General features: G+C 42.0%; 1 protein-coding gene across 3 annotated transcripts in view; it reads left to right on the plus strand.

Annotated features, from left to right (window-relative positions):
* Positions 1–11292, plus strand: part of LOC130293479 (granzyme A-like) — a 68057-nt gene extending 56765 nt beyond the window's left edge. For all 3 annotated transcript variants that reach the window (XM_056542227.1, XM_056542217.1, XM_056542209.1), the window contains exons 3-5: positions 4395–4539; positions 4684–4950; positions 9866–11292. In XM_056542227.1, coding sequence (XP_056398202.1) covers positions 4395–4539; positions 4684–4950; positions 9866–10024 — 571 coding nt within the window. In that variant the 3' untranslated portion in view covers positions 10025–11292. The remainder of the gene's footprint in view (positions 1–4394; positions 4540–4683; positions 4951–9865) is intronic.
* Positions 11293–11860: the final 568 nt, after the last annotated feature.

Consider the following 11860-nt stretch of genomic DNA (forward strand, 5'->3'; position numbering starts at 1 on the left):
CCTCCTTTCCTATTCCCCTACAAACTATAGCTAAAGTGTGGTCCGGGGTGTTGAGCAAATTCCCGCAGCCTCTGGTATCTCCTAGAGCACCCTTGGGGGGGAATGGACATTTACCTCACATGGGTTACAGAAGGCCGGATTCTGGGGTTCTCATGTAGTCAAGTTCGTGATCCACTTGTTCGCTGAGGATCAGGTTTTCTGATCCTTTTCGGACATGAAGGAATGTTATGGCATTCCTGGAAATGCCTTTTATAGGTATCTTCAGCTGAGGCATGCGGTTCAGGTGCAATTTGGCTCCTTGATATCTACTCCTGTGTTTTCTGATGTGGAGCTTTTCCTGGGCACCATGGATCTTTCTAAAACCCGTACTCAATCCTATGCTCTCCTCCAGTCGCTGGGACCTAGTCCATTCTTAGAAGCCTTTCATAAATGGGTGGCTGATATCCCAGATTTGTCTGAGTGCCAGTGGAAAGAGGTTGAAGGCTCATACTATTCCACTGTAGTTAGTAGTAGAGATATGTTGATTCAGTCTAGACCTATGTTTTCGTTGTTCTTCAGAAGTCAGTACCTTTTTGCATGCTGTCTGAGAGTGCCCTGTCATAGCCTTCTTCTGGAGGGAGGTGATGATGTTTCTGGCAGATCATTTGGACTTCCCTTTTCTACTTACCCCTGTGGTATGTCTGCTGGGAGTTATTAATGAGGTGGTCTCTAGTTTGCATAGACGCCTACTGATCCGCTTCCTTCTGTTCTGTGCCACTAAAGTGGTCATAAACACCTGGAAGGATACCTCCTCTCCCCCTCTGTCTTGATGGCTAAATATGGTTAACAAATATGTCCTGTTGTACCAGGCATTGTATGAGAGTCCTAAGTGCCCTAATAAATTTGACAAGGTGTGGACCCCCTGGCTTTTACTTGATGTGTAAAACCTTCCGACTAGATTGTCCCAGTAGGTTTGCTATAGCATGCTGCTGTTCTTTACGGGAAAGGGCTGGGGGTTTGAGGAGTGTGTGTTTGTCTATTGGTGTTGGGCTTATCTGGTTGGGTTCCAGATGCACCCTTCCTTCCTACTAGTGAATGTTTTTGCATACCTTGCATCTTTGTTATTGTGATGGAGTTGGTCTGTGGACCTACGGAGGCGGTTGTTTTATGTTTCATCTTGATGGTAATGTTGTTATAGCCAAAAAACTCTATCCTGCCATATGGACAGACCTTCTGATACACGCATCAAATTAATGTGTTAGGGTTAGTAATGAAACATCATAACTGGTGTGAACTTTCCTAATGCAGGTGTGAAGAAAACAAGTTTACGCCCACATAGTTATCAGGTTTACCACAAAAGCACATCGGGCCTTAGAAAATATTTATACCTCATCATCTCACTACTGACATTTACATACATAGGCCTACAGCTACATTAGACTGGATAGGAATAAAATCACTAAAGCGTACCTGTCAGATCACACACAAAAAAAAAAACTGTCATATGTTACACAGTACCTCATCCTGATCATGTACATATAATTTTTATGTCTCTATCACCCATATTTCACAAAGAAAATTGCATATTACAGCTGTTCAATGTCTTTTCATTTGTCTCAAAGGGAGGAGGTGTGTCCTTCTTTTGCCTGCAATGTGATGACTCCTCCACATCCCCCCCCCCCCCCCCCCCTCTGTAACCCTTTCCTTTTTGGATTCATGCTGTACACACACACACACACACACACAATGATTATTGGAGATTGCCTGTACTCTGCCACCAAAGACAATATGGTGAGTGCATAACTTACATCTTCCTGTCATTCATGTGTATCATTCTTAGGCAGTTTTGTAATGCTGGGACTTGTAGTTTTGGAATAGTTGGAGGTACAGTATTTGGATAACTCTTGTTTGCAGCATTTTTGCCATCAGCTGTGAGCCTACAGCTTTTGCAAAACTACAACTTCCAGCATGCCCAGACATCCTTTGACTGGTAGGCATGCTTGGAGTTGTAGTTTTGCAACAGCCAGAGGCACATGTTTGGTAAAACTCTGTGTTACAGCAGTGTTGCTGCAAGCTGTGTTCCTCCCGCAGCCTTGTCAATCAGCCATCTCTTCTCCATGACCCTTGGACACACTCATGCTGCTGTGGGACTGATCAGTGTCCAAGGAGGTATAAGGATTTTCGGGGGCAGTTTTCTTTAATAAAATGCAATTTTTTTTTTAAAGAAGTATATTAAAAAAAATTATTTTGCCATGATGTACAACATATGAAAAGTTTTTATATATGACAGTGCCCATTTAAGATGGTTAAACAAAGAGTTAATCTCTTATTGTATATTAGGAGATAAAGGGATTTGAAAATACAGCAATTCTCTCTATATATTGCGGTATCCCGGTACCGTATAGTATACCGTACCTTGTATGGTGGTCCCCAAAGTCAGAGTTACTTCGTATCAGTAGGGTCCTCCTCGTGGGATAGCCCCTAGTCACCTCTTCCTCCTTCCATTTTATAATGTTTACATGTATATTTAAATGTATATTTAATGTTGTATATTGTATCGCAGGACCTTAGGTCACATGACTAATGTTAATTCTATTAAGGTGTGTTGAAGGACCTTCCTAGGTCACATGGGTGGTCACATGTCTAGACCATAATTCCTTGTAAAGTGATTGACAGATGGTATGGACCAATGAGCTCAAGGCCAGCCCCTGCCCATATAAGGGAGCTGCCAGCCAATCCTCGCTCTCTTGCTCCTGAGCTGGAAAGCAAGCAGCATCTATTGGGTTCCGAACTAGCAGAGAGTAGAGATAACATTCCATAAGTCGTAGTTCACATATTTTGCCACATATTCTTCTATTGTGTGTTTTTGCAGTTAAGAAATACTGAATGTCAACATTTAAAAAAATCTATTTAACACTTTGCATACAAAGCTCACCTGTGTAGGAGATAATAAGTAACACCTCTACAGCGTCTGCCAATTTGTTGCTATCCAGAGGAAGGGCTGATGTCAAAAATGGAAAAAGTAACAAAGGATGCTCATCTATGGGAGAAACACGTTGTGCTTTTGAGTGACTAATGGCAGAGTTTCCAAGCAGAATTCTGCCAAAAATATTGTGTTCTAAAATTCCTATGCAGCAGAGCCCCATTGATTTTAATGGGATTCTGCTGCAACCTGCACATGGCAGAATTTCTGTGGCGAATGCATTTGCCATGGAAATCCCGACTTTGGCATCGATCAAACAATGAACATGTACATTGATTTTGCAGATTCCGCAAAAAAAATGCCATCTGTGAAGACAGCGCATTTCCAGTGCCGGCAGAACATGCAAAAAAAAAAAAAGTGAACGACTGTCCGTCTTACTTAGAAAACCTTAAAAAGGGGCTTATCCACTGGGAAACGGGAATGCCCAGAGAAAAAGGGGTGTGCCCCCGACAGCTTAGAAAACTCCTAACAAATTAACTAATGTTCCCACATAAAATGTGATAAATTGGAGCTCAAAGCAGTTGTAAAAAGCAGCAAAACCTTGGGAAAAACATACAGCAGCTGATAAGTACTGGAAGGATTAAGATTTTTAAATAGAAGTAGTTTGCAAATCTGTTAAGCTTTCTGGCACCAGTTGATTTAAAAAAAAATTGCTTTCCACCGGAGTACCCCTTTAAGGCAGTGATCTTCAAACTGTGGACCCCCAAATGTTTCAAAACTACAACTCCCAGCACCAGCATGCCTGGACATCAAAACAGCTGTCCGGGCATGCTGAGAGTTGTAGTTTTGTAACATCTGGAGGTCCACAGTTTTGAGACAATTGCACTATGGTCATGATCACAAGATCTGGAAAACATTTGCTACTTCCATACAAGTAAACCACATTACTTACTGAAGTATGTGCCGTAAATAATGCTCAGCGAAGCCTTACTGTACCTGAATCACAGCTGATAAGTACTGGAAGAATTAAGATTTTTAAATAGAAGTAATTTACAAATCTTTTTAACTTTTTGGCACCAGTTAATCAAAAAAATAAATAAATAAAAAAAATTCTGCCGGAGTACCCCTTTAACTCATCCAGCCTCTGCTAAACCTGTCCCAATCTACACAACAAAGCTGAAAAGCTTATGTGCAAAACAGGAAATGCCAGCTTATTGTGTGTCCTCTAGTCGCCAGTGTGAAAAAGACAGGGTGTTAGAATTTGTAAGGTGGATACTCACATTAAAGAAATATGTATAAAATAAAATTCTGATTTAAATAATAATTTAAACAATGTAGTTTTCTGACAATACTAGCCATTTGTTCTATACATTCTGTGATAGTATTCGGCTGTAAATATATGTTGACTGATTTAACATTTGTTCACTTGCTCATCTGCAGAAAGAAAATGTTGTCCTTCAGAACTAACAGCATTTCTATCCCATCTATGTAGAGATAAGACGACCACTGTCGATCTGGGGGTTCACTCTATCCGGAACACGAAAGACCAACAGAGACAGCAATTCAAAGTGGCGAAAGCAATCTCACATGACAAGTTTAATAAAGATAAACACATTAATAACCTGCAGCTTTTGAAGGTAAGTACTCTGCAACTATGCATAGTAATCCAGTCTATATATATATATATATATATATATATATATATATATATATATATTACTATGTCCTCACAATGCTGTAACCTGCAGGTCACCAGGATAACCATCTGTGTCTGAATTTAGTTGGCAGGTAAAGCGAATATAACTAAAGGCGTCAACATTGTTCGCTTTCCTGAGAGATTTGGTGAAATGAAGCCTGGCAGTGTCTGTACCATCACGGGATGGGGCCGGACCGATAACAGAAAGACCAACACTGCCGACAAGCTGATGGAGGCAAGAGTGACCGTCATTGACTGGAAGACCTGCTCCTCCCAGTGGAAACCATCCGTGAAGATCACGAGGGACATGATGTGCACTAGTGAGAAGGGTGCCGTGAGGGGTTTCTGTAATGTAAGTGCTACATTTATGCAATAGTAAGTGAATCATGTTTTTTACCCCAGTTTCTAAGAGTCGTATTTTTTTTTACAGTTTTTTTGTGGGAAAAGTAATTTTTTTAAGCAATTCACCATATAGTATAAATGACTAGTGTTGAGCGGCATAGGCCATATTCGAATTCGCGAATATTCGCGAATATATGGATGAATATTCGTCATATATTCGCGAATATTCGCATATTCGTTATATCCTCGTTTTATTTTCGCGTATGCGAAAATACGCGCATGCGAAAATCAGCATATGTTGTAATTCGCATATGCAAAAATTAGCATATGCTAATTTTCGCATATGCGAATTTTCGCGCGCCAGTCTCACACAGTAGTATTACAGGCTTCTTTACACCACACAAGCTGGAAGCAGAGAGGGGTGATCACTGTGATGTGTACTGTGAAGAAAAAAATAAAAAAATTTAAAAAAAAATATTCGTAATTACGAATATATAGCGCTATATTCGCGAAATTCGTGAATTCGCGAATATGCGATATTCGCGAATAATATTCGAATTGCGAATATTCGCGAGCAACACTATAAATGACATATTAACTTTTCTTATTTGATATGATTATTGCAATACCAAATTAATATAGTTTTTGTTATAGTTTACTACTTTACATGTAAAAAAAAAGAAAAAAAAAAAAGAAAAGAAAGATGAAGGAGAGCTTAAAGGGGTAGTCCAGTGGTGAAAAACGTTTCCCATATACTAAGGATAGGGGATAAGTTTGAGATCGCGCTGGGTCTGACCGCTGGGGCCCCCTGCGATCTCTCTGTACGGGGGCCAGGCTCTCCGGCCAGATAGCGGATGTCGACCCCCGCACGAAGCGGCGGCTGACACGCCCCCTCAATACAACTCTATGGCAGAGCCGGAGATTGCCGAAGGCAGCGCTTCGGCTCTGTCATAGAGTTGTATTGAGGGGGCGTGTGCGGAGGTCGACACGCCCCCTTCCCACGGGCTGTCGGGGCTCCATACAGGAGATCGCAGGGGGCCCCAGTGGTCAGACCCCCCGCGATCTCAAACTTATCCCCTATCCTTAGGATAGGGGATAAGTTGTTCACCACTGGGTCACCACTGGACTACTCCTTTAACCCCTTAAGGATCAATGCTTAAATGAGTGTAGCGTGCCCTAAGACCTGTATACATAATAATATGCTTGTGTTAATATGTAAAATACCTTTTGATCTATCTATCAGTCTTTCTCAGTCTTCTGAATTCCATTCACAGGCTGGGGGTGTTTCCTCTGGAGCTCCTCTCCTCCCCTCTCCCCTGTCATGAGATCTGCACAAACATTTTTACGTTTGCAAATGTTTCAAATTAAATGCATGCTCTATCTCTAACGCAGCTATGCATGCTCTATATGCAACTCTAATGCAGCCATGTGAAACTATATGGTGCAAGGACAGAAGAAAACCCAGCTTTTTTACATTTTCACAGCTTTTTATAACCATACAGCAGCCATGTGGAACCTATATGGTGCACATACAAAAAGAAATTAGTTCACACAATGACCAAAGAGAAACAATTTTGCATATAAATTATATTTTAGCACCTGCTACTGCTTCTCAAAGACTGCAGCTGTCTGGATCTTGTCTGTGCTCTGAGGCAGAGAATGGAGATAACCACACCTCCCTCCCCTCCCCTCCCCTCGCATATTTTGGTCCTTTAAAAAAAAAAAAAAAAAAAGGTCCAAAAAGGCTGAATTTTCTGTGTTCGTTTGCAAAATGAAAAAGACAGAGACCCCTAGTGGCCATATTTTTAAACCCTTTTTTCACATCTTTAGCAATCACATTTTTCAATGAAGTATCTTAGGAAAATGCTTAGTTTTTAAGTAAAGTGTAAAATGGAAAAAAGTAGTTTCTAATGACAGTAACGCTTTAAGGACCTTTAAGGACGATATTTTGCGTTTTTTGTTTTTTCCTCCTCTCCTAAACTCTTTTATATTTCCATACACAGACCCATATGAGGGTTTGTTTTTTTGCACAATCAATTGTACTTTGTAATGACATCACTCAATTTAACATAAAATGTACAGCGAACCCTAAAAAATTATTATTTGTGTCTGCAAATTTACATGAAAATCACAATTTTGCTAATTTTGGAGGGTTTTGTTTTCAGCTGTACATTTTACGGTAAAAATTACATGTTTTCTTTATTCTGTGGGTCAATACGATTAAAATGATACCCATGGTTACTTACTTTTCTATGACTGTACCGCTTCAAAAAAATCTCACTTTTTTTTTTACAAAATTAGTATGTTTAAAATTGCCCTATTTTGACCACCTATAACTTTTTCATTTTTCTGTATACGGACGGGGCTGTGTGAGGCCTAATTTTTTGCGCCATGATCAATTTTTTAGTACTGCTTTCATGTGACTGATCACTTTTCATTAATTTTTTTGTGAATGTGATATGACCAAAAAGCAGCGATTTTTTTACTTTTTTTTTTTACATTTATGCTGATTGCTGATGTCCACCATTACCGGTGGGTCCCCGGCTGCTATCAGCACAGCTCCGATGCTCGCGGTCATGTACATAATGAAAGTGTACGTCCTGGTGCTCTAAGCCACCGCATCATGACGTACATTTACGTCCATTGTCGTTAAAGGGTTAAAACAGTAAACAAAAAACAAATATAAATTGTTCACAAAGAGGCAAATCTGGCAAGTGCTTTATCTACATGCTCTACTTGCCAAATAAACAAATATAGATATGTTACTACTGCAATTGTGATGGCCCACAAAAAAAGAGGTAACCCATCACCTATACTGAACAGCACACTGGGGTCACATTTTTTGCCCAAATGATAAATTCAGCGCACCAACCAGTACAACTGCTAAACACTTAATGCACAACAACAACAAAAAAAATACAAAGTTAGCGCAGACAACATAAAAATAGCAAAAAATTTGATGATAATTTTGGCACAAATCAATGCTCAAACACCGTGCTCGCAACATTTTAGGGTTCAGGCCATTTGATAAATTCCCCACTTAGTGTTAAAAAAAAAAAAAAAAATGTGGTTATACTGCCTAATTTATTTCTCATTCTCCCCTAAATGTGGGATCAAAATTACAACACTGCAAAAAACACCAACAAGCCCCCGTACAGTATCAGCAACAGAAAAATGTCTTTTGGAACACAACAGTAATACATACCGTATGTACTCAAGTATAAGCCGAGTTTATCAGCACATTTTCGTGCTGAAAACGCCCCCCCTCGGCTTATACTCGAGTGAACAAAAATCGTTTCTGGCTTTATCTGTGAAGGGAGGGTCCCGGCCGTCCATCTCCGCCTGTGCAATCCCTTCCAGTGGTCTTCAACCTGGGGACCTCCAGATGTTGCAAAACTACAACTCCCAGCATGCCCGGACATGTCCGGACAGCCATCGTCGAAGATGACGAAGTCGAATTAATTCCGAATTTCATGAAAAGGAAGCCTGGGAAGGAGGGTGACTGTCAAAATGGACACAGTACTGTTACATTTTTAGACAACCCCTTAGACAACCCCTTTTAGAACTGAGCATTTTTAATTACCATATATACTCGAGTATAAGCCGTCCCAAATATAAGCCGAGGCCCCCAATTTCACCCCAAAAACCATGGAAAAGTTATTGACTCGAATATAAGCCTAGGGTGGGAAATACATCATTCCCCCCCCCCCCCCCCCCCCTGTCATCATCCACACCCCCCGTCATTAACACCCCCCCTGTCATTAACACTCCCCGTCATCATCCCCCCCCCCCGTCATCATCACCGCCTGTCAATCCCTTCACTGGTCTTCAACATGCGGACCTCCAGATGTTGCAAAACTACAACTCCCAGCATGCTGGGAGTTGTAGTTTTGAAACATCTGGAGGTCCGCAGGTTGAAAACCACTGCCGGGCCTTCGTCATCATCCAGACCCCCCTTTTGTTTTCTACTCACCTCCCTTCTGTGGGAAGGAAGGGTGAGCAGGTCCGGGCCATCCATATTCGACCACCTATGCTGCAGGGACTGTCCGGTGGGAGGGTTAGTCGTTCCGGGCTGTCCATCTTCACCGAGAGGCCCTCTTCTCCGCTCCGGGCCGGCCCCGGACTAGTGACGTTGCCTTGACGACGACGCGCAGGGACGTTCGTGCGTCACTGCGCGTCAACGTCGAGGCAACGTCACTAGTGGGGGTCTGGATGATGACGAAGGCCCGGCAGTGGTCTTCAATCTGCGGACCTCCAGATGTTTCAAAACTACAACTCCCAGCATGCCCGGACAGCCGATGGCTGTCCGGGCATGCTGAGAGTTGTAGTTTTTAAACATCTGGAGGTCCGCAGATTGAAGACTACTGAAGGAATTGACAGGCGGTGATAATGACGGGGGGGGGGGGGGATGATGACAGGGAATGTTAATGACGGGGGTGTTAATGACGGGGGTGTGGATGATGACGGGGGGGGGGGAATGATGTATTTCCCACCCTAGGCTTATAGTCGAGTCAATAACTTTTCCATGTTTTTTTGGGGTTAAATTTGGGGCCTCGGCTTATACTCGAGTATCTACGGTAATTAAAAATGCTCAGTTCAAAAAGGGGTTCTCTAAAAATGTAACAGTACTGTGTCCAATCTGTACAGTCACCCTCCTTCCCACCTTCCCAGGCTTCCTTTTCATGAAATTAGGATTGAATTCGACTTTGTCATCTTCGATTCGCCCATCTCTAGCTATAATATTGTGGGGCCGGAGCACCCTTTTAATGTTGGCCTGTAATTAATTTCACAGATGAATTTCATATCAACAGCCAATATTTCAAAATTTTTTGTTTAAATAACGCTGGAAATAATGTGCAGTTTGTTACATTATTGAAGAGTTGTTTCCATATACATAGTTTAATGCATGTGAATCTACATTGTAGGGCGATACTGGAGGACCATTAATGTGCGGAGGCTACTTAAGAGGGATCATATCTTTCGGACCCATGTTGTGCGGGACTCAAAGTGGTGCAGATGTCTACACCCGTCTTACTAAAGACTACATGAAATGGATTCATAAAAAGACCAAGGGAATGCTATAAATTGTTTTTACTAACATAAAACCTAAGTAGTATTTTTCCAGTGTTAACTAACTTGAATTATTCTATCTATATCTACAGTAGCTTTTAGGGATGTAAGAAAAAATCGATTATCGTGATTATCGCGATTTTTTGTTCCGCGATACTGAATCGATTTTAAAATTCTAAGAATCGATTTTTTTATAAATTATTATAATTAACATTTACTGTATTTCACTCACTGAGTCACAGTCCTATTTGTCGGTCTTATTTTTTTTATAACACTTAAACTCCTGACCACTAGTTGGCAGTGTACCTGTTATCAGCTCTGTCCCACTCGCAGGCTGCTACCGCGAGACTACAGACTCAGAACAAACAGGAAGGAGAACGTACGCACTCACAGGACAACTCTCGCGGGATCTTGTTCTTTCTCAGCTAGAATAAGTTTTCACAAGCTTTTAATAGGGAATATCGCGATATATCGTGATATATCGCCAACATGACAGTATCGCAATATATTGCGATATATCGAATCGCCACCCTGGTATCGCGATTCGAATCGAATCGCCAAATTATTGGCGATTCACACCCCTAGTAGCTTTGGTCTTTTCCTTAATTTCTCAGAATGTCAGTAAATATGATGCCTTTGCTTTCTAGTAACAGTAAAATAAGAAATTATTAAACAGGTCAAATTTTTAAATGATCAAATGTGAGTAAATTCTAATAAATGTTTGCTGGTTGTGCTTTTATGCATTTTGCTCTGTTGAATATCCTTTGCTATTAATACATTGTTTGTATTAGAGTGTGGTCCCTTGGCCCCACCGAAGGGACTGATTCTGAGGTCCCACCCTCTATCTGTATAGAACATGTAAATATTCACCTATAAGTACATCCTATTATTATGCACGCATGATATACGGCATCATTAAAAAGGTCTCTAAAGTCAGCTCCAAATGGGGTTGTTAAAATGACAACTAAAACATAAATAAACCTTATTTTTGTATTTTTATATTGGTCCCAACCTGTACTAAAAGGTAAAAAACAAGTGAAAAATATTATTAATTAATCTCACTCATCACATGTGAGCATATATGTGTACCGTATATACTCGAGTATAAGCCGTCCCGAATATAAGCCAAGGCCCCTAATTTCACCCCAAAAACCCAGGAAAAGTTATTGACTCAACTATAAGCCTAGGGTGGGAAATACATCATCCCCCCCCCAAGTCATCATCCTCCGTCATCATCCAGACCCCCGCTATTAACACCCCCATCATCATCACCTTGTCATTATCCCCCTCGTCATTTTCACCCTGTCATCATCCCCCTCGTCATCATCCCCCCCCTTCATCATCACCGCCTGCGGGCCTTCGTCATCATCCAGACCCCCTTTTGTTTTCTACTCACCTCCCCTCGGTGGGAAGGAAGGGTGAGCTGGTCCGGGCCATCCATATTCGACCATCTATGCTTAAGGGACCGTCTGGTGGAGAGGGTTAGTCGTTCCGGGCTGTCCATCTTCACCGGGAGGCCCTCTTCTCTGCTCAGGGTCAGCCCCGGACTAGTGACGTTGCCTTGACGACAACGCGCAGGGACATTCATGCGCAGCAGACGTCCGTGACGTCCCTGCGCATGAACGACCCTGCGCGGTGGCGTCAATGCAGTACAGGGGCCGGCCCGGAGTGGAGAAGAGGGCCTCCCAGTGAAGATGGACAGCCCAGAACGACTAACCCTCCCCACCAGACGGTCCCTGCAGCATAGGTGGTCGAATATGGATGGCCCGGACCAGCTCAGCCTTCCTTCCCACCGAGGGGAGGTGAGTAGAAAACAAAAGGGGGGTCTGGATGATGACGAAGACCACAGT

This window comes from Hyla sarda, chromosome 1 (assembly GCF_029499605.1).
Source record: "Hyla sarda isolate aHylSar1 chromosome 1, aHylSar1.hap1, whole genome shotgun sequence".
Lineage (NCBI taxonomy): Eukaryota > Metazoa > Chordata > Amphibia > Anura > Hylidae > Hyla > Hyla sarda.